This window comes from Hippopotamus amphibius, chromosome 9, assembly GCF_030028045.1.
Source record: "Hippopotamus amphibius kiboko isolate mHipAmp2 chromosome 9, mHipAmp2.hap2, whole genome shotgun sequence".
NCBI classification, from domain to species: Eukaryota; Metazoa; Chordata; class Mammalia; order Artiodactyla; family Hippopotamidae; genus Hippopotamus; species Hippopotamus amphibius.
In genome coordinates, this window is record NC_080194.1 from 140,372,000 (window position 1) to 140,391,216 (window position 19,217).

At 61.2% G+C, this 19,217-nt stretch overlaps 1 protein-coding gene across 7 annotated transcripts in view; it reads left to right on the plus strand.

The window, feature by feature from the left end:
• TNRC18 (trinucleotide repeat containing 18) overlaps window positions 1-19,217 on the plus strand; it is an 89,113-nt gene that overhangs the window by 14,754 nt on the left and 55,142 nt on the right. For 4 of the 7 annotated variants that reach the window (XM_057695054.1, XM_057695057.1, XM_057695055.1 and 1 more), the window contains 5 exons: window positions 7,163-7,318; window positions 9,462-9,587; window positions 10,028-11,734; window positions 18,418-18,520; window positions 18,763-18,968. In XM_057695054.1, the coding sequence (XP_057551037.1) occupies window positions 7,163-7,318; window positions 9,462-9,587; window positions 10,028-11,734; window positions 18,418-18,520; window positions 18,763-18,968 (2,298 nt within the window). Of the gene's footprint in view, window positions 1-5,559; window positions 5,711-7,162; window positions 7,319-9,461; window positions 9,588-10,027; window positions 11,735-18,417; window positions 18,521-18,762; window positions 18,969-19,217 lie in introns of those variants that run through there. The other 3 variants (XM_057695059.1, XM_057695056.1, XM_057695061.1) reach the window with 3 other exon arrangements.

The window sequence follows — 19,217 nt, forward strand, 5'->3', positions numbered from 1 at the left end:
TTGGCTATTCTTGATTTTCTGTGTTTCTATATAACTTTTTCTTTTAACTAGTAAAATACATAGAAGTTTACTGTTATAACGATTTTCACATGTACAGTTCAGAGGCATTACATACATTCACATTGTCATGTAACTGTCACCACCTTCCATCTCCAGAACTCTTCATCTTCCCAAACCGAAACTCTGTCCCCATTAAACACTAATTCCCCCTCCCGCAGCCCCTGGCGCCCACCCTTCTACTTCCTGTCGCAATGGATTTGACTCCTCCAGGGACCTCCTAGAAGTGTGTTTGACCTTCTGTTCCTGGCTTATTTGCTTAGTATCCTGTCTTCAAGGTTCATCCATGTTGGGTCAGGTGTCAGAATTTCCTTTCTTTTTAAGGTTGAATGATATTTCACGGTGTAAAGATAGACCGTATTTTGTTTATCCAGTAGAACCTTGGGTTGCTTCCACCTTTCGGCTATTGTGAATAGGAATAATGCTGCTGTGAACATGGGCGTGCAAATATCTCATCAACTTTTCACCCTACTTTCATTTTCTGTGTCACTTTTAGAGACAGTTTCTCAATTTCCATGCCCCCTGCCCCTGCTGGGGTTTGGATTGGGATGGCATTAAATCTCTAGATCAGTTTGGCTGCAGTGAGCATCCTGGCAAGTACATCTTTGCCCACAAAGGTGATTTTCTTGGGAGGGACCCCCAGAAATGGGTCTGGGCTTTGCTAGCCTGCTGATTTGCTTTCTGAAAGCTGGGGATGAGTTGGCTCTGTCCTCACCCTCCCTGTGCTACTCCCCCCCCCCCCCCCCCGCCCACAATCAAACCAAAAATATGCTGATTTGATAGATGAACATGATGTCATCCTGTTTCGATACTTGTTTGTGATACTTTTTCCTGAATTCGACCATTATTTACTGTTCTTCATTTGTGAATTGCTTGGGGTTCTTATTGAATGATAAGGCTCTTTCTTTATAAGACGGGGCATTAACCCCTGCTCTGGCTTAGATATTAACAGAAATCTTGGGATGAATGGGAATCTGAAGGTCATTTTATCCAGAGGGTCCTCAAACTATTTTCAGCTGCTGTCATAGAAACGGCTAAGTCACATGTCTGCGCTCTGGGCTAGAATGGGCTCTTTTTTTGGATGATAACCCTGATCTGATCATGCTGATGAGATGCTCTGATAGCCTTTGGTGACATCTTAAGGGATGCAGTTCCTTTGTGAAGCCTAAACCTATTAAAATAGGAAGGGAAGATACATTCGTTTCTTGTTTGGTTGGGTAGCGGTCTTTGGGAGTGAAAAGAAGAAAGCAGGGTCTGGAGTCCGGGTGGTGTGGCTGAGTGGAATAGCGTCAATTTTGGAGTCAGAGCCTCGGTTTCCTCATCTATAAAAGGGACGAGACTCTCTCCCTTCCAGAGTTGATGGCGGAGGGCGGGTAGGCTGGGGGGCTGGTGGAGTGGGGGCGGTGGGTTAGAGACAGAATGAAGTGAAGCCTTGAAGCCCTACTGGCTGTGAAGTAGGACCCAGGAAAGGCTCTTCCTCGTCCTTCATTCAGTCTAGCTGATTGTGACCTTGCCTGTCCCTCCCACCCATGAACATTAATTGAGCACCTACGGTGTACAGCCTGGGGGAGCACTGGGGATGGAGTAAACTTACCCTGTAACGCAGGGGTCTGCAAACTGCCTCCAGATCTGGTGCATCTCTTGTTTTTTGTAAATAAAGTTTCCCTGGGACAAAGCCCAGGAGTTTTAAGTACAGTTAGGCAGGAGGGATAGGCCTGCAGCGCCTCCAGTGTTTATCACCTGGCCTTTTCAAAAAAAGCTTGCGACTCCTGTTCCAGTGGGTGGGGAGGAACTACAATGAAGGAGGAACTAACGTGTATGTGGTCTGATAAGTGGTGATAAGCACGGTGGAAAGAATAATTCAGGCGAGGGTGTGGGGTGGGGCGGGTTGCAGTTTACGAGACACAAGTCGGGGAAGGCCGCATTCATCCCGTGTCACCTTGGCTGTAAGAGAAGGGAGTGAGGTATATACCGAGGGGAGTATACAGATAACTTGCATAACTTGCTGTATCTGGAGGGAGGAATGGATTCCAGGCTGAGGTGCAAAGGCCCTGGGGTGCAGCCCGTGGGGCTGTGCTGCTCCACATTCCAGCCTAGCCTGTGATAAAGTCCTCTGAGTCCTTCATTGTTTACCAGACCTTTGTACCCACCGTGTGATCTCATCCAAGTCCCCCTCCTCCGCTGGTGGGAGCGAGGGCTTCAGGTGCCTGTTATACAGTCAGCTTCTGGAAGAATCCCAGAGACTCCATCCTCTACAGAGGCCGGCTAAGGTGGCCTCGCCGTTGCCCTCTCTGGGGACTGCCGGCAGGTGAGCGTAGTGCAGCCCCGTAAAGGGTGCGCCTGGCAGTCCCCAGCCCCTCGCGCCTGGGAGCCCTGCCTGAGCGGCGAGGGGAGGAAGAGAGGAAGCAAGGAAGCAAACACCTTTTTGAGCTTTGAGTTCTGCTTCCTACGGACCTTGGCCAAGCCTTGGAGGCGGCCAAGCCTTGGAGGCGGCCAAGCCCTGAAGCCCTTCCTTTGTTCTGGGTGTAAATCGGGGGGTGGCGATGGCTGAAAACAGGCTCACCCCCAAACTCACGGCTCTCTGCTGTGCTCCCGGGGTGCAGTGCGTGGGGTGGGAGGGGCTGGGATGCTGGCGGGTCGCAGCTAGGGCAGGGCCTGTTAGCTCAGTGCGGGAGGGGGCAGAGATGGGGTGGGGGGTGCCAAGGCCGGGTGGAGTGGGGGCCCCATGCCCAGCTCCCTGCTGCTTATGTTCCCAGAGGGACCCCAGGCCCCTCCTCCAGGCGGCAGCAGGGGCGAGTTCCCCCATAGCCGGCCTCGGGCCTCCTTTCTTGCCGCGGGGCATCCTTCCTCTCTCACTGGGGACCAGAGAAGGGGAAGACCGTTTTCCAGGCACCTCCGAGGGCCAGGCCCTGTGTGGGGGGTTCCCTCACTCAGGTTCGGAGGGACAGTGGCCCGTCTGGAGTGGAGGGCCCAGTGTGGTGGGACTCCTGAGCCGAGGCCTCAGTGTGCAGTGGGCTTGTAGCGTCAGCTGAGCGACTTGGTTGTCCAGGCCTGGTGATGTCGATCTCTCTGAGCCTCGGTTTCTTTTTTTTTCATTTTTAAAAAAAATTTATTTAGGCTTTGCCGGGTCTTCGTTGCGGCTCGGGGGATCCAGTTCCTTGAGCAGGGATCGAACCCGGGCCCCCTGCATTGGAGTTGTACCCACTGGACCACCAGGGAAGTCCCGAGCCTCAGTTTCTTAGTCTGTAAAGTGGGGGTAATAAGATTCCTTCACGCCCAGCGCTGTGGGAGGGTGAGCTAGGATGGGAAGGTACCAGGCCAGGAACCTCTGGGCCCTGGGGTGCCCTGGGCAGTGAGGTCAGGGAGACCCAGCGTTAGATTCAGAGGCAGAGAGAGGAGCTTATGTGTTTTGTTTTAAATCGCGACGAAATTCACATAATGCGCAATTACCTATTGAATGCGTGCGATTCCATCCTAGGACGTGCATGCACAAAGGTGGAACACCAGCTCTCTAGTTTCAGAATTAAAATTTTATTTTAAGGAAGGACAGATGGAATTTGGGCGGTGGTCCCCGCTCAGACCCTGACCTTGAGCAGTTGCTGGGCTTCTCCAAACCCCAGGTTGTGTAGCTATAAATAGTGAGGCAGTTCACCAGAGCGTTTAACAAAGGTGGACTCATTTAATCTGTGCGTCCACCTGGAGTGGGAGAGGGTCCTGTCATCCTGCCTGGGGAAGTGAGGCACCTCGCCCAGAATCACAGAGCCTGTGGGCACTGGGACCAGGGTTTCATCTTTCCCTGTCCCCTGGGGGCCCTTCTGTTGCGCCCCCGTCTGTGGCGGGGGCTTGGCCTGTCAGAGGCCCCGTCCCTGCCCTGCTCCAGTTTCGGGCAGGGAGGATCCACCCAGACTGTGGCTAAATTAAGTCTAAATTAATTAAAATTTAATAAAATTGAAGATGCGGTTCCTCTGTCTCACCAGCCACACGTTTCAAGGGCTCAGTGGCCACAAGTGGCCAGTGGCTCCTGGAGTGTCCAGCGAAGGTCTAGAATAGGTGCAGGCATCTTGGTTACAGGTGTCACTGATTGACCAGGTTCTGGTCTGTCCAGGATGGCAGGCAGGCCAGCGGGAACGCTCTCCCACAGGGGGCCCTCGAGTGGCTGCCCCGTAGGAGGGGTGTGGGCTGCGTGGCGGGGCTCCGGCTCAGCCCTGGCTCTGTCTCTGGTCCAGGCCTGTGTGTGGCTTTGGGACTGTCCTCTGTGCCCCATGAAACGCTGGTTGGAAGTTTCCTTGAGCGTCCTCGTGTGAAGCCCGGTGGCTGCGGGAGTTGGGTTAGGTTCCCCTTTCTAACTGTGAATGATGGTACTTTACTATCGGTCCACTCTGTGTTCTAGGCTTGGGCAGGCCTGGAGTGAGACACTTGCCTGGGTGGGCAGGTGGCACGGAGGCCTCTGGTCACCAGGGGGCGGCCTGGGACCAGGGTGGGTGGCCAGGTCTTGACCTCAGTCCCTCAAGAGAGGGATGGAGACCCCTCCCACTCCAGGCTCAGTCTGGGGAAAGGCCCCGGGGGTGGGGGTGGGGGTCGGCGGTCGGCGGTGCTCTGGCTTGACTTCACTGCCCCCAGAGCCCCGAGGCCGCCTCTTTGTACGCAGGGGTTAGGATGCGAGGAGCGGAAGATGTGTACCTGATGAAAGCCCCAGGTACGTTGCGGGGAGGCAGGGTGGGGGTGAGGGGCCCGGTGTGGAGCTCAGAAGGCAGTCTGGAGACGCTGGTGGCGGGGAGGTGGGGTCAGCTGCCTGTCCTCGACCCCAGGGGAACCAGGCAGGACCGCCGGGGTGGCACTCGCACGCTCAGGTGTCGCGGGCTGCGCGTGCCTCCTCTCCTGATCCAAACCCGCGTCCGTCTGCTTTTGCCCCGAGAAGATTAGATACTATACAGTCACGGAGGCCAAGAGTTGAGGCCCGCTGTGTGCGGGGTCCTGGGTACCTCGGGTGAGGCCGTCGGTCCCACCTGCAGGGGGAGAATCGTTTCTGGGGGCCACAGATCTACATTTCCACGTTGTCCTGGGCAGAGGGCTTCTCTGAGGCCCGGGGACGGCCCCGAGGTGGAGAGGGAGGCAGGCAGCACGTGTGTCTCGTGTGTCCGAGATCTGTCCCTCTGCTGCTTCAGGAGCAGAGTTTGGGGAAGGGGTGGGGACAGTGGAGTTGTGCAAATACATGCCACCGTCCTGGGGCTGGCATGCCCGAGTTACAGAGCGGCTCTTGGAGGGCACAGGCCTGCCCGCGCCGCCCCTGCCGGGCCCGGGGGAGGGGGTTCGGGCACCGTTGAGCCCCGTGGCAGGCGGGAGCCGTTGGTGGCATCCGGGCTGCAACGCCCTGTCGGGCCTGGGGTGCTGCTGGGCGGGTTTCACAAGCCTGGGCAGGGGCAGGCCTGGGCCACCCGGCTTCCGCGAGGCCCCGGGCAGGAAGAGCCGGCGGCTGATGTAAGCCCTTGCGCAAAGCCCTGGTGCCGGCTTCCGGAGCCGGCCCCCCGCCGCCCGCCGAGGAGGAAGCCGGGGGCCTAGCGGCCCGGAGGCCCTGCTGCCCGGGCTGGGGCCACATGGGCGCGCTGACCGGCCACCATGGCCCTGGGTCCCGAGGGCTTGGCGCTGGAGTCCGGTGAGGGGGCTGGCGGGGCTGCAGCGGGGGGGCCTGGACGCGGGGGGTGGTGACGCCACGTGTGGCCAGAAGGCGTCCTCGCGTCGCTGCGCCTGCCCCCGGCCCGCTCGGGGGGACGGGGAGGAGCCCCTGCCCCTTGTGTGCGCCCTGAAGGGCCTGGGTGGGTGCTGGGGCCTCCCGTGCCCCAGGGGAGGTGGTGAGGGAGGGTCTGTAGGCCCTGCACGCGGAGCGGTGGGACTCAGAGGGTGGGCGGGCGTCTGTGAGCCCCCTGCGGGCCGGGCCGGGCCCCCCCCACGGTGGGCCCCGCGGCCACTTCGCTCTGGGCCGCTGCAGACAGCGCCCGTCGCAGGGCCTGGGAGAGGCTGCCTGAGGGGCCCCCGGGGAGCTCGTGCCTCGGCGGCCGGAGCGGCTGCAGCGGCTTCTTGTTGTTGTTAAGTGCGTGTGTCTTCCTTCCCTAAGATTCTCCAGGGAGGAGCTGTCATCCCCATTTTGCTGATGAGCAGGCAGAGGCCCGGGAAGGGAAGGCCCCGCCCAGGTCTCACAGGCCCCCCACCTCCGGCCTGTGAGCTGGCGGACGGCCAGGGTCTTCCCCTGAAAGGCGGCTGTTTGGCGCGTAGGGGAAGCGCCCCTGGGTGGCAGGAGGGAGGAGACGCCCCTGCAGGTGGGGGCCTGGCCAAGTGGGGCGTGGCAGGGGTGGGTGCAGTTTCCACCCAGGCCCCAGTCGATGGTCCTTCCTGGCATCCGTCGGCCCTACACCCCCACTTGAGAGACCCCAGTGGGGTCTCTGCTCTCTGAGGGACAGCCCGCTGGGACTGGGCTGCCTCCCGTGCCCACTGCTCTCATTCATTCCCTGATTCACTTGCTAATTCCCTGTAGTTCTGGGACCCAGTGCTGAGCTGCATTCAGAGTCCCTGCTCACAGGCTGTGAGATCAGGCACGTCCCATAACCGAGCCTCAGCGTCCTCATCTGTGAAATGGGCACACGGTTCCTTCCACACGGGGTTGACTGAAGGGTTGGTTTGGGCCTGTCCAGGGGCTGCCGTGGGGTCCTTGGAGGTCATTCACCAGCTCTGGTGTCCTCCCTGGTCCAGGAGCTCAGAACCTGCACTTCTCTCCACCTCCTCTGTAGCCTCTGGAGGTCTCTGCCCCACACTGAGCCTCAGGTTTCAGCTGCAGATGGGGAGAACCATACGCCCTAGGGTCTGGGGATGGTACTGCCTTTCTGTCCTGGAGGCGTCTGGGGTCTCACTGGGCAGTTTTCTCAAGCCCTGAGTCTAGCTGAGTTGACCCAGGCTGGTCCTGAGCCCCGGGGGCTTGGGTAGGGCAAGGGAGGTTTCTTTGGTCTCCCTGCCAGGGTCCGCTTCGAGAAGTGGGGAGAGGCGGGGCTCTTGGGGCAGTGGGCTGGGCGGCAGTGGCCTGGTGGCTGCCTGACAGCCCCCCTTCTCTCTGCAGGCGAGGCCTTCTTGGGCAGCTTTGTGGCCAGCGGGATGGGCCCCTCGGCCTCATCCCATGGGAACCCGGTGCCCCTGCCCTCTGACCTCTCCTTCCGCTCCCCCACCCCCAGCAACCTGCCCATGGTGCAGCTGTGGGCCGCCCATGCCCACGAAGGTAAGGAGCAAGCCAGGCGGGCGGGCCGAGGGCACTGGGCCGCTGTCTCCAGCACGTCTCAAATCTGCACCCTCCCCTCCACCTCCACGGTCACCCCTCTACACTGTGGCCCGTGGGGCCCAGCCTGGTCATCCAGCCTCCCTGCTGTTCTCCAGATGCTCAGCGTTTCTTGCCGCTGTCCCAGGGCCTTTACACATGCTGTTCCCTCTGCTTGCAGCCCCTCTCCCCAGCCCCTCACTGCCTGTCTCCTGTTCAGCCTTCAGGGCTTGGCTCAAACTCTCCCCCATCCCCATCCCACCCCACCCCCGTTCCACCTCTCACTCCTGAGGACACATTTATCTGTGTGTTTTTTCGTGAAATACCCTTTTTCCTACCAGCGTGCGCCCCGAGGCCGGGGCCTAGTTCGTCCTGCGTGCTGCCGTCTCCCTCACGGTCAGCTCAACAGTCATTGTAATTCTGGGAGCAGTGGGAGCAGGTGCCATTGGGCTTTCCTGTTGCCGCCCTGCAGGGACGCCCCTACATGTGAGGGGTCTGCCAGCTTGGCTTCCCTGCTGGCCCAGAGCAAACCCTGGGTCTCCCTGGAGCCTCAGTTTCCCCTCTGTTAGTGAAGGGATGGGCCTGGGGGACCCCAAGTTTCTCCCCCACCTTGGGCTCCCGTGGATTTCCGATGCTGGGTGCTAGCTCGCTCCTGCTGCCTCCTGGGTGTCCCGGGGTGCTCCCAGGTCCTGGAAGCACCTGCTGCAGGTTCAGGCTTTCCTGGGCGTTTCGCCATCTGCTGTCTCCCCACTTCCTCCTCTGTGCCGTTGTCACTGAGTGAGTCCGTCATTGTCCAGACTTGCGTGTGCCCCACACGGAGAGGGCGATCCTGCCTCTAGGTCTGGGATGGTGGGCAGTCCTTCCAGGCTGGGGTCCCATCTGAGCCTCCCATTTCCACAGCGCGGGGGGAGGTGCTGAGGGGCCTGAAGCAGAGGCTGCCTCTGGTGCCTACCTGCCAGCAGCTTGCTCCTCTGCCTGCCCTCTCTGACTCCCTTTTCTCCTTTGCCAGCAAATACCAGTAATGATCGTAATGACAGCAAACAGGCAGTCTTCTTCCTGTGCACAGAGCACTGCACACTTGAACTCACTTTATCTCCAGAACAAGCCGTGAGGAAGGGACTATTATGCTCATTTTACAGATGAGAAGGCGGCAGGACCACTGCCTTCCTGGGAGCATTGTTTCAGTGGTGAAGTGAAATAATGTATCGGGTGTTCCATATTGTTTTGTGATTGTCATTAATGTCATTATTGGGTGGGGCTGTGGGGGAAGATCGGAGGGAGGGAGTGGGGGCATGGGGGACCCAAGTCCCTCAGGGATTGCCAATGAGTCTGAGGTCCTGTAGAACCCAAAGCCCAGGCGGAGAGGCAGGACCCTCCCCCAGTGCCCCAGCACCTGCCTGCCTGGCCCTCTGGGGACCGCTGAACGGCCTCGTGTACCCTTTTAGGCCTCTTGTTTCTTTCTCCGTGGCTGCCCTTTCCTGTCTTTTGCACCCTGTAAGGCCCTGGTTCTGGGCATCACTGGAGGGCATGCTGGGTAGGCTGAAGTTCAGAGAAGGCAAGCAATCTGCTTGGCATCACACAGCAGAAAAGTTAAACCAGTACACCACTCAACCAGGTCTATGTTGGGCTGAGGTTAAAAGTCCTGGTGACCTCAGTGCAAAACCAGGCTCCTCTGCTGGGGGACCTTGGGCAAGGGGGCCTCTCTGAGCCTCAGTTTTCTCATCTGTAAAATGGGGATATTAAGAGTATCTGCCTTACAGGTTTTTTTCTTTGAAATGTAAATGAAAATAACAAAGGCAAAGCAGTTGAAAGGGCTTGGTCTGCGATTAGAACTGCCATCATCTTCTTCATCACGGCCCTCCCCTGGATCCAGTCTGATTCCTTTCCTGGGGGATTCGAGAGACCTAGCCCCTGGGGGCTGCCTGGGAGTGGAGTGCCGGGACTGGGAGGGGTCAGTCCTCGCTGTGGGAGCTGGTGGTAAACCTCAGGGCTCCCTGCACCAGGGGCTGACAGCCAAGGCCCTTATTTCCAAGAAGCAGAGAGGGTGGAAGGAAGCTCCCAGTGGGAGGCGGGAGGTGTCCCAGCTGGCTTCTTTTCTCTCTTGCAGGCTTCTCCCACCTGCCCAGCGGGCTGTACCCATCCTACCTCCACCTGAACCACCTGGAGCCCCCCAGCAGCGGGAGCCCCCTCCTCAGCCAGCTGGGCCAGCCCAGCATTTTCGATACCCAGAAAGGTCAGAGGGCAGGAGTGGGGAAACTGGGGGGTGGGGTGGGGCCTGTGGAATGAGGTTCGGGAGACCACTACCCAGTACTCCAGGCAGCACCCCAGCTGTTTTCCAAGGCCCCAGCCCCCAAGGGCCCCCACAGGCTCTCTGGACCCACCTGTAGCCTTCTGGTGCCTTCTAGTTGTCCTGTCCCGTTGGGCCCTTGGGCAGCTCTTAATTCTGGCCTCCCCCTTTCACAGATGAAGAAACTGAGGCTCAGAAAGGTTAGTAGGTGGCCAGGGCGAGGTTTCAACTTGGCTTCGTTCATCTCCAGAGCCCGTCCTCCCCGGGCTGCCCTGTGCGTGGCCATCCTTCTTCCCCTGGGGTTTAGGGCACCCTCTGGGGCCTGCCTTTGCTTCCCCCCGGCAGAGGGGGCACGCGCTCACGGCTGCGCTCTTGCTTTTCTGCAGACGGCTTCTACCTGCCCGCCGCGGGGGCTCCGGGCGCCCTGCACGCTCACGCGCCCTCCTCCAGGACCCCAGGCGGCCACTCCTCGGGCGCCTCCACCAAAGGCTCTTCTCGGGACGGTCCAGCCAAGGAGCGGACGGGCCGCGGCGGGGAGCCGCCCCCCCTGTTTGGCAAGAAGGACCCGCGGGCCCGCGAAGAGGCCGCTGGGCCGCGCGGCGTGGTGGACCTGACCCAAGAGGCGCGGGCGGAGGGCCGCCAGGACCGTGGGCCCCCGCGCCTCCCCGAGCGCCTGTCGCCCTTCCTGGCTGAGCCGGGGCCCCCGCGGGCACCTGGCACGGCGGTCCCCGAGTCCAAGGGCAAGAACCCGCCGCCGCCACCACCACCATCGGCGCTGAGCCTCTGCAACGGCGCGGGGGACGCGGGGCTCCCCGCCCTGGTGGCCGAGGCGGCCCGCGGCGCCAAGGAGGCCGCGCGCCAGGACGAGAGCGCGCGGCTGCGGCGCGCAGAGGCCCTGCTCCCCGGGCCGTGCCCCTGCCCCTCGCCGCTCCCGCCGCCGCCGAGCAAGGGCCCGTCCGCGCCCCCCGCCGCCCCCGGGCCCTTCGGCGCGCCGCAGCCCGCCCCCGCCGGCGTCTACACCATCTTCCCCGCGCCGGCCGCGCGCGAGCCGGGCCGCGAGCACCGCGTGGTGGCGCCCACCTTCGTGCCTTCCGTGGAGGCCTTCGACGAGCGCCCGGGGCCCATCCAGATCGCGTCGCAGGCGCGCGACGCCCGGGCCCGGGAGCGCGAGGCGGGCAGGCCCGGCGTCCTGCAGGCCCCGCCGGGCTCCCCGCGGCCGCCCCCGGACCGGCCCGAGAGCCTCCGCGAGAAGAACTCCGTGATCCGCTCGCTCAAGCGGCCGCCGCCCGCCGAGGCCCCGCCGGCGCGGGCCTCGCGCGCCTCCCCGGACCCCCGGGCCTACCTCCCCGCCAAGGAGCTGCTCAAGCCCGAGGCCGAGCCGCGGCCCTGCGAGCGCGCCCCGCGCGGCCCCGCCGCCGCCGCCTCCCAGCAGGCCGCCAAGCTTTTCGGCCTGGAGCCCGCGCGGCCGCCCCCGCCCGCCGGCCCTGAGCACAAATGGAAACCTTTCGAGCTGGGCAACTTCGCCACCACCCAGATGGCCGTGCTGGCCGCACAGCACCACCACGCCAGCCGTGCCGAGGAGGAGGCCGCCGCCGCCTCCAAGAAGGCCTACTTGGACCCTGGGGGCGCGCTGCCCCGCGCCGCGGCCGCCTGCGCCAGGCCGGGCGCCGACGTGCATGCCGCGGCCCACGGGCCTGGAGAGGCCTCGGCCATGCAGAGCCTCATCAAGTACAGCGGCAGCTTCGCCCGCGAGGCTGTGGCCGTGCGCCCCGGCGGCTGCGGCAAGAAGAGCCCCTTCGGAGGCCTGGGCACCATGAAGCCTGAGCCCGCTCCCACGGCGGCCCCGCGCGCCCAGGCCCGCCTCGCACACCCCACGGGCCCTGCAGCGGCCGGGGGCCGGCAGCTGAAGCGGGACCCGGAGAGGCCCGAGAGCGCCAAGGCCTTCGCTCGTGAGGGCTCCGGCGCCCAGGGAGAGGCAGAGGTGCGACACCCACCCGTGGGCATCGCGGTGGCCGTGGCCCGGCAGAAGGACAGTGGCGGCAGTGGCCGGCTGGCGGACCAGGAGCGTTCCCTGTCGCTGAGCAGCGTCAAAGGTGGGCCCTGGGTCACAGTCCTACCCCTCATGTTTTCTTCCGCCCTTCACCTCCTCACCTTTGCTCTCCGTTTCTACCTGCTTACCCGCCTTCCACGTCCCTCTCTCCCACCTCCCTGGTGCTATTTGTCCTTTATCCCACTTTGTGGGCTGTGGCTGCCATTTAAAGTTTATTGTTTTTTCTATTATGCACGTAGAAAAATGTGTAAAATGCAGGAAAGGAGAAAGAAGAAAAGGGACCATTAGATTGTTTTCTCCCACCCTGAACGCTTTGAGATCTTTCCGCAGGTCCATTTTCCCGTTTGATCTGCAGAGCTCCCGGGGCACTAGGGTTTTGGGCCTTGTCTTTTTCCCGTGTGGGTGGGCTCTTGCTTTTGCAAACTGTGTGATTTTTTAATGGCCTTTCCTGTTCTGTCCAGAGTGGGCACCATAGCTCAGTTAGCTGTTCCCTCGTGGCGTTTTAGTTTTCCTTTCTCTGATGCTTTTGTGTTTAGGAAATTGCTTTGCATATTTTTGTGCATTGAGCTTTACTGATATCTTGAGTCATAATCTAAGAATAGATGCCTACGAATAGATTAGCTTTAAGCTTTCAATTCGAAGTCCTTGAGGGAGGTAACGGTGCCTTACTTACCTAATTCCGTGTTCCCAATACTTAGCGTGGGGCCTGGCGCATAGTAGGTGTTTGATAAGTGAGTGAATGACTGAGTGTGACGGAGGGAAACTAGGGCCCCAGTGTCCTTGTGGTCTCCACATCAAATCCTTTCGTGACTTTTTAGGTGGTTAGAGATTTTATATGCTTGTTTGCTGTTTCACTTTAGACTTCTCAGAACTGTGCTTTAATGTTATTAAAAAACAAACAAATGTTAAGTTTGGTAGGGAGGAATGGTGCAATTCTTTGAATTACTAGTGGAGTTAAATATTTTTTCAGAGCTCGGTTGATTGGTTACGATTTCTTTTGTCTCTTGCATGTTTTGCCTTTGGACTCCTTCCTGGGGTTTTGGAGAGCTGCTACTTGTGGCATCTTGGTTGGAACTCTGGACTTGGGCTGCCCAGAGAGAGCCCAGTGTTGCGCCAAGGGCCCTCACCTGTGGCTCAGGCACTGAGGCCACCCTGCTCCCCACAGGTTGTGGTTAGTGTGTCGAGACATGGGGGGGTTGGCAGGCTGGGGAAATGGCCCCAGAAGGCTGTGTCCCGCTGCCCTTTGCTCACGTGACTTCTCAGCAGTCGGCCTGGGTTTCTTCCCTGCGTCTCTGTTGCTTCCCCAGCTCGCTCCCGCCTCAGGCTTGGCTCACATCCGCGGCCCCCATGCGACCCCCTTCCCTGCGCCTTGTAGACTTTCCAAGATACACTGGCATCTGGGGTACACGTCGCCTGGGTCCCTGTCCCTCCCTGAGCCTGGCCCCCCTGTGCCCACCCACGCTGACTCCTGCCTGGGTTTCATCCTCTGTCCACAGTGAGCGGCCAGCGCCGTGTCCTGTCCCAGCTGCTTCCTAGACCCGCAGCCCCAGCCCTGCTCTCCTAGAGGAGCCCAGTACCGCTCAAGGCGCCTCTGGGCCTCGCCCATCTGACTGCACCTCAGCTGCAGGGGATCTTTATCCAGCCAGAAGGCTCAGAGCCTGTGATGTCTGAAGGAATGTTTGTTGAATAACCAGCTGAGCCCACTGTCTGTGTGGAGCCCCTCTGGAGCCAGGGAGGGCTGTCCTTTGACCCCAGGGGCTCACACGTGGCCCTGCTTAGTCTGAGATTGAAAGTCTGGGCATTGGCCCTTGGCGTGGAGGTGGACGGCTGCGTGGCAGACAGGCCCGCTCGCTGGGTAGATCCTTCTGGCAGGGAACGGTCTTTCGGGGCCCTTTTTCTAGAAGAATTCTCGTGTGATGTGCTGTGGCACCCCTGTTGGGACTTATGGTCCCCAGAGCTCATCCTGGTGCCCAGAGTACCTGGCCACGTCCACAGGGTTGTGCGCGCGTGTGTGAGACAGAATGTGTGAGAGAGAGTGGGGGGAGCGAGGATGGGACAGTTTGGGCGTGAGACCTTCAGGGATTATTGGGTGAGACTGCCTTTTTGTTTGCTGGTGACCATGGGAAGGTAGGTGATGGGAATCTTACTCTCCTTAAAAAGAATGCCTGTAAGAAGTGACGGTCTTTCCCCAGTCTGGGTGAGCTTGGGGGAGGGGAGGAGTTGGGGTTACCCCAGCTGAGCGGCGCTCATCAGCCGGGGGGCTCCTGGGTCTTCCCGACCCCCCAGCGCCTCTGTGGAGTGACCCCTCTGCCTGTCAGCGGTTTCACGTCCGGGCTCCGCCTCTTGCAGCTGCGTGATCTTGAAGCAGAGACCTAAGCCCTCTGGGCCCTGTTGCCCACATTTACTGCGTGGCGCTGGGGGGGGGGCCTCCTCGCTCCCTGATGCCAGGTGGGCTGACGGGCACATAGTAGGTGCTTCATAAACAGTCCTGCCCTTTTCTCTGCTCATATTCAGAACCTTAAGGGCTCAGAGCTTCTGCCCTGAGCCCCAGATCCTTTTTGAGAAATGCCGCTAGGGCTCGGCCAGGGTCTGGTCTGGCTTCAGGGGTGTCAGACGCTGAGATGAAGGACGGGCATCGTGTACACCCGTGAGTCCCAGACAGTGACGCCTACGCCCGAGAGGCCGGCAGGCCAGCACGGCCCCTGCCGTTCAGCAGGGGGCCGTGTGTAGGCAGCCCCCTGGAGCCCCGTGCTCCTCCCAGCAGCCCTTCAAAGGAGGATCTGTTATTCTGCCAGCTTCACAGACAGGAGAGCAGGGCCTGTGGAGGTGAGGTGACGTGCCCTGGGTCACCCGGCTAGAAGAGGCGGGCTGAGCTTGAACTCTAAGCCCTGTGGCTCCCACCTCTCCCCTTTGCCTGTCATCGTCTCTGTGGTGGAGGCAAATTGGGGACCAGATCTGGGGGGCTGGGAGGGTGCCCCCACCCCGCTCTGCTGCCCGACCCACTGGGCAGAGCGGGGGTTGTGTCGCAGGTGAGCAGTGGTGTTGACCCCAGACTCCAGAGAGCACAGAGTCGGCGGAGCTGGTGGCCACCGTGTTTGCAGAAACGCTTAGGTGGAGTCTCTGAGGGAGTTGCCATGGGAACCGAGCCTGAGTCTCAGCCATCACGGCCAGATTAGAGCGTGTGACCCGCGGAGGGGCTGTCACTGCTGGGGACGTGGGCCATGGGGCAGGGCTTCAGGTAAGGGATGGCCGTAGTGCTGCTGTTCTACCAGTGTCCACCTTGTGTTGACTCTGTGGGGGGGAGGGGGGAGGGGCGTGCACCCTGGGGGTCAGGAAGACCCGCTCAGAACACAAGGCTAGCCTGACGCCTCCTTGTCAGTCAGTGGTATGACCTGAGTAGGTTATCGTCTTGTGCCTCAGTTTCCTCATCTGGGATGGGACGAGGCTGGAAGCCACCTCCTGGGTTGAGGACCACTGAATGAGGTGTGCATGGAGAGTGCCCAGGACCCTGCTGGGCACAGAGGTGGCTTTAAAATGCCGGACATCTCCAGAGCTCATGCCTCGAGTGCTGGGGTGGAGGGCTCTTGTGTGTCTGGGACCTCGGAGCGGGTGACTCTCTGCCCCACACGCCTGGCGGGAGCTGGTATCCCGCCAGCCTGGAGCTCAGCACAGAGAGGCGATGGGCTTTCTGGTTCACTTGTCCACAGGTGGCTGGAGGGAGGTTGGTTTTCAAAGCCTCAGTCAGATCACATCTTGTTCCTGCTCACAACTTCCTCTGGCTTCTCCTTTTACCTTGAACAAAATCTCAACCACGTTTCCTTCCACAGCCTGTACCCCGCCCTTCACCTGCTCCCTCTCTTCCTCATTTCTCTCTAGCCACCATGGCCTCCGTGATGTTCTTTGGCAAGCTTCTGCCTCAGGGCCTTTGCACCTGCTCTTTGTTCTTTCTGCATAGCTCACTCTTCCTCTAGATATTTTCACGAATTCATTCATTCACTCCCTACACATTTGCTGAGCAGCTTCCTCTGTGTTAGGCAATGTGTAGGGGAGAGGTAGACAGCCAGAGCCAGGAGTGCGACTGTTCAGACCAGAGCAATGCACAGTCTGATGGAGGAGACAGACGGTGAACAACCCACAAGCAAAATGGCTGTGTGTTGTTCTCAGCACCGTGAGGGAGACAAATAAAGGAGCATGGTAAAGGAGAGGTGGTCTGGGAGGGCTTTCTGGAGGAGGTAGCATGTGAGCTGAGTTCTTACTGTGGAGGCTGAGCAGTATACAGGGGAAGGGCACACTGGGTGGAGGGAACAGTGTATGTGGCCCTGAGTGTGACTGGAGGGCGGATAGGCTGGGGGTACACTGGAGGGACAGCGGGGAGACATGAGTCAGGCCCAGGGGCTTGGTTCCATGGGGCTGGCCCTCCTGCAGAGGGACGGGGTGAGCAGGGGTTAGGGGGAACAGGTTGGTACAGGAGAATGAGGGTGGTGCCCCAGGGTGAGATGGTGGAAGGCATGTCACATTTGTTTGGAGGTCAGCTGCACGGGGTGGGAGGGGGAGCTGTCTGGGGCTCTGGCCTGAGTGACCCTGGGGGTGGTGGGTGCTCCCAGGTGTGTGGGCCTGCATGCAGGTTTCTGCTGCAGGTGGGGCCTGGTGTGGGAAGCCCCTGAGGGCCTGTGTGGTGACAGCCAGGGCCGAGGAGAGGCATCAGGCCTAAGGACAGAGGTCTTGGGGGCAGGCCACGCTCCAGGCACCTGTCCCTTCTGGGGACACCAGGAGCTCTGTGCCAAAGCCAGTCCCCCACCCCAGTGTGTCCCAGCGGGTCACCCAGAGGGGTCTGTGGGCCTGGGAGGCCATTCCTCCGGGATAATGCACGTGCTCTGCTTTGCCAGTCCAGCTGCAGGACGCTGGGTGGCCCTGCCTGAAAGCCCAGCCACCCTCGTAGGCCTCATTCCTGGGGTGGGGGTGGAGCCCACGAGCAGGGCCCCTTCCATTCTGTGGTGAAGGGGGCAGGCGGGCTCAGGGTCCCCTTGGATTTGGGAACCACGTGGACACTGGAGGCCAGGGTGCCCTGGCTGGGTCGCACGCCGCGTTGCTGTGGCCTTGCTCTCCCACTGCCTACCTTTCCCTTCTGCTTCCTGCGCCTCCTGCCGCATGCCGGGAACAGGCATGGTGACTGGGCGTTGGCACAAACTGAGAGTTGTCTCAGGGCCTGCATGGGGGGGCTGCCTGGGATGCACCTCTGTGACCCCCAGGGGCCAGGTCTGCAAGACTCCCTTGTCCCCCTCACTCCTGCCCTCCCGGGGCCCCAATTCACTGGCTTTTCTCTGCTAAACCGCGCACGCTGCTTCCTTGTTGCTCCAGCAGCTTCTGGAACGTCCAGACTGGCCCCCGGTGGCCCCCAGCCCACGTCCAGCTGCCTCTTGAGATGCCCCCCCCCCCCCCCATGCTAGGCTGCTTGCCTCCTGTTTCCCATGGTCCATTGGACACGTGGGCTTGCGCGGCTGTGCCCTCCCCATGGGCTCCTCTTCTTTGTTCTGGGATGGTGGGTTCCCACCTTCCAGAAGGGAAAGGAGAAGCCCCCGCATCCCTGAGCCTCTCCTGGGGGCTCTGTTCTTTGGGAGCTTCTGGTGTTGGGGGTGCAGGAGGGGAGAAACGAGGGGGAGATGGCCGGCGGCTGTATTCCAGGTTGGGTCCCTGCCCATGAGGGCTGTGAGTGTGGGGGCTGCTGGTGGACCCTGGAGAGGGGGGCCTGGGACACTTGTCTCCAGCAGAGTAGTAACAACAAGGTCTGTGTGCCGGGGGTGAGCTGGGGCCGGCTTCCTCCCTGAGCACACCTCCTGAGACCCGGGTGGGAGGACACCAGCCCCAGGGTGCTGACCCTAGAGGAGGGGTTAGTCCAGCCTCAGTGGGTTTCTCTTTTGAGAAAAGTCTTGGTTGCCAGCTGAGTGGCTTCTGCTGCTGGTGACCGTGCCCGCCTCCTGGGCCCTAGCCTACCTGGGGCTACCACATGCACACTGAATTCTGGCTCATGGTTTAGAAAACACCCAGGAAGAGGGGCTGGGGCAGGTGGCGGGTGAGGAGGGCCAGACGGTGGGTGCCCTCTATGGGCTCCTGCCCCTGCAGAACAGGCTGGGACTTGGGGACCCGCCTTCTCTGCTCTGGGGAGGGCGGGGAGCTCAGAGAAGGTGCAGCTGGACCAGCCACGGGTTGGGGGACGTCCCCTGGGCACCGTGGCGGGGATGGGCGAACCAGGTGGCAGCCCGCACATCCTCCACTCGCCCACACGCTTACAGCGTTCTCTGGTTTCACTTTTCTATCTTGATTTTGGAAAGATGAGCTGCACGTCTGCAGCAGAGAGACCTCAGGGTGGCGGCTGATGTCCCGTGACGCGGGCGGGCTGTGCTTCTGAATGGCGACCGCTGTTTTGGGTTGTGGTTTCCCCTCCATCCTGACCCGCCCCCAGAACCTGCCTTTCCGGCATTAAAGTGGTAAAGCCGTGTCAGCGAGTGCCACTCGGTTCACGGTGTTGTTACTCAATCCATTTTACGATGTTTTACTGCAACATCCTGGTGGTTACCTGTGCGAGTTACAGGTAGGCTCTTTGAGGGGGGATGGAGGGACACGTCTGCGTACAGAGGACGTCCGGCCAGGGCGAGGGAACTGCTTGGATGCTGAGGGCTTGTTGGAGCCCTGAGTGGGGCTCACTTCCTGCCTGTCTTCCCCGCCCAGGGCACGGCCGAGCGGATGAGGACTGTGGGGATGAACGGGCCAGGCACCGGGAGGAGCGGCTGCTGGGGGCGCGGCTGGACCGGGACCAAGAGAAGCTGCTCAGGTGAGGGCCCGGGGGCCCCTGAGGCGAGGGTGGATGACCCTACGTGGGCGTGGGATCCCCACCCCTTCCCGAGGAAAGCCCCGGAGGCCCTTTGCGGAGCCCCAGCTGGCTCTCCTGTCCTCCGGGTGCAGCGCTGGCCCAGCAGCAGCCTGGTGTCCCTGGTGATGTGGGGCGACACCCCTTGTCCCTCACCCTCCCCTGGGGCTGTCCGGGCTGCCACTGATGCCTGTGTTCCTTTCCAGAGAAAGTAAGGAGCTGGCTGACCTGGCCCGCCTGCACCCCACCAGCTGTGCTGCTAACGGTCTGAACCCCAACCTCATGGTGACTGGGGGCCCGGCGCTGGCGGGTTCCGGTCGCTGGTCCGCGGACCCTGCGGCCCACCTGGCCACGCACCCCTGGCTGCCCCGCTCGGGCAGCACGTCCATGTGGCTCGCCGGACACCCCTACGGTGAGCGGGAGGGCGGCGGCTGTGTGGCTGCGGGAGCGCCGCGCTGGGGGCTGGTGCAGGGGCAGGGCCCCTCCTCTCGTCCCGTAGCTCAGCTCCCTCACCCGTCCAGGCAGGGTCATTATTCACGGCACCAGCCACGGGGGCGTCCTCTAAGCCTCTCTGTGTGCGGTGCCCAGAGCGGGTGGCTGGGGGCCTGGTCACAGCCCTTCACCTCGGCTTCCGGCTCGGAGGCCCCGGAGGTGTGGGGGA